A 2,862-nucleotide genomic window follows, 5' to 3' on the forward strand; every position below is an offset into this window, starting at 1 on the left:
ATATATATATGTGCATATATATATATATATATTCAGGATTATAAAAGCAGTTAGTATTTTTTCACAAAGTAAGGAAATAGCTCTCACTGATGAGAAAAAACATATAAATTTAGCTAGCAGGTATTGATAGTCTATTACAACACATTTCTGTCTCCTACTCTAGCTGTGCTATACTAAGGTACTGACTCATCCAGATGAGGCACACTTGAAAGCAAATCATATCCTTTTGATAACTACACTGGGACAACCAATTTTCACAGTCCCAAGAAAGCTAGCCATAAGGAGAAATAATAAATCATGCTGAGAACTTTAAGAATTTTAATATTTAAATAAAGCACTTCATAATGCTTGACTTCAAATAGCTGCATTGTGATTAATGTATAATCATATGTTAATATTTGTATAAACATGTGATTAAGACAAAAAAAGACCCAACATAAGATGTTAATAACACTCAAAGTAATGATATGTAGAAACATTCATACATACTTTGTATTCTTATGTTGGTGTTATATACATATCTAATAAGTAATCAAAGTTGAAAATGAGGCTAAAATGATTAGTTACTTGCTTCAGTCTTGACACTGAACCATAAATCTTCCCATTTTCTTATAACCATTTCAAGCAGCATTTGGTGGGAGGCAAGAAATGTGCATTCAACTTGGATCATTAAGTCATAATTAAAACATACTTACAAAGATCTTGAAAGATCTCAAAATAAAAAGAAAAATTGCATTGTAGCTGCATTTTAAACATTAACCAAACTGATAGAATCAGTGTTAAATCAGTTGCTTCCACTTCAGGATTTCTACAATATTATAAAGAATACTAAAAAAGTCTGCTAGTGCAGATCAGTGAAAGAGAACATTTCATATAGATTAAGTTTCAATCTCTTGAATTAATTTTGCAAAGCTGTATTAATAGTAATGAGTTTTTATTATTTAGTTTACATAATTATAGCTACATTAATAGTCTCAATGTTAGCTTTTGTATATCGAAGATATTAAAATCTTTGAAGCAAGCCAAAATATTGCAAAGGGATGTGAAGTTAAACAGGCTTGGTTTCATATCCCAGCTCCGACACAGTTCCCAGCTTGCGCCGGTGTTCATGAGCGCTTTTCTCTTAGGCTCCTTGTACACAGAATCCTGGCCGAACACTCAGTAACCATTGCGCATTACCAACAGTAGACAGCCCAGAAGCACTTACTCTGAGTATTTAACCAAATAATGACTTCAAGCCTCGTTTTCTTAGCTTCCCAGAAGAAGTCACCATTGTTGAAGAGCTCCGCCGCAGACACGCCGATGGCTCTTTCTCGGATGAGATGAACACTGTTCTGGACCACCTTGCCACCAAGGACTTTATCAACTGGCTGATTCAGACCAAAATCACTGACAGGTGATTGCATGTCCAGTTAATTCTTTTTTTTTTTTTTTTTGGCGGAACCGGGGATTGAACTCAGACCCTTGCGCCCCGGTCCCCCTCCAGCTAATTCTGAAAACCACTAAAACTTTCATATATTTTGTCAACTTCTTACAAGTTATTCCTACATTCTGTTCTTATACAACAAAAATATGTATGTTTAAATCAATTGAGGTCATTGACTCATTATGTCACTTTAAAATTGTAATATATATGCTGAAATTTTAACACACGATGAAATATCATTGTAAGTTATATTATTTGCTTAATTTACTAAGCAGGGTAGTAAAAAATGAGACATCAGTATAACCAATTACTATTGATGCATTTAAAAATCATGTGTAAATCTTTACAATTTTTGATTGGCAAAGTTTAGATAAGTCATTTTTAAACAAAAATATATAAACAGTCCAAAAGACGAGGGATTTAAAAATAAAGGAATTTGTAAACAACTTGTATCAAAAGCCACTGAGATGTTTTCTGGGTGAGTTAACAATATTATCTGTCAATTATAATCATATTAAATCATTGTTTTTCTTTTTTGTCTGTAGGAAATAAGTGTGTCACTATTCAAGACCGTCTTCACGTCACCTGCAATCCAGTGGAATGTTTGAAAATTTAAGTTCTGCAATTTTAAGAGATGTATTCTGAATATTGCTTTGCATGCTAATAAGTTTTCTTTTAGCATTGTGTAGCCAGATGATTATAAATGGAATAAACTTTTGTCAAAATATTGCTAAAATATCAAATTTACAGTATAAACGTCCTGAATGCTCTTGTTTTTGTCTTATTTTCATTGAAGTACCCCAACTTGCTTATATGTAGCAATGAAATTATTTTTCTATTAGATAATTTGTAAATGTAAAATTATTCCAATCTGAGCATACATGCAATGCAATACCAGGAAAAAGGAAGAATTGGTAGACACAGTAGTAAAACTGAAAAGAGAGCTTCTTAAAGCCTTTATCATAAAAATGCTCAGCTTTCAATGTATCAAATAGAATAAAATTTTCAAGCTTCTTTACTACTGTTGTCTGTTTTGTCTTCATTTGTGCCTTCCAAGCATACATTCTAAACTAAGCTCAAGTGGAATGCACAAATATGCCTCTGTTTGGAGCTGCTACACAGGACTTTGACATTTTGGCCTAACATTGGAAAATTAGGGGTTTTCCTATAAAAATACTGACTTTTGGTATGTCTTTAGAACATCTCTCCAGAGGCTAGATAGATGCTTCCACTTTCTAAAGGGCTGCACCTTCCCTATTGTGCCTCCTACTCACACACACGTGCATACAACACAACCCTTCACACCTGAAGACCTTTATCTATGTAGCTGTGTACAGATCTACATAGGTACATGGACGGAGTCTGTTCCCTGGCCCAATTTACTCATACTCGCCAGTCTAGCTCCACAAGACATTTGAATTTATTTAAAAATGTCC

The 2,862-nt window shown here is 33.3% G+C and overlaps 1 protein-coding gene across 2 annotated transcripts in view; it reads left to right on the forward strand.

The window, feature by feature from the left end:
- Gcg (glucagon) overlaps positions 1 to 2,443 on the forward strand; it is an 8,881-nt gene extending 6,438 nt beyond the window's left edge. The window contains exons 5-6 of one of the 2 annotated variants that reach the window (XM_004629869.1): positions 1,253 to 1,396; positions 1,972 to 2,443. In XM_004629869.1, coding sequence (XP_004629926.1) covers positions 1,253 to 1,396; positions 1,972 to 1,978 — 151 coding nt within the window. In that variant the 3' untranslated portion in view covers positions 1,979 to 2,443. Of the gene's footprint in view, positions 1 to 1,252; positions 1,401 to 1,971 lie in introns of those variants that run through there. The other variant, XM_004629870.1, reaches the window with a different exon arrangement.
- Positions 2,444 to 2,862: the final 419 nt, after the last annotated feature.

Source organism: Octodon degus, unplaced genomic scaffold, assembly GCF_000260255.1.
Source record: "Octodon degus isolate 3935 unplaced genomic scaffold, OctDeg1.0 scaffold00032, whole genome shotgun sequence".
Taxonomy (NCBI): domain Eukaryota; kingdom Metazoa; phylum Chordata; class Mammalia; order Rodentia; family Octodontidae; genus Octodon; species Octodon degus.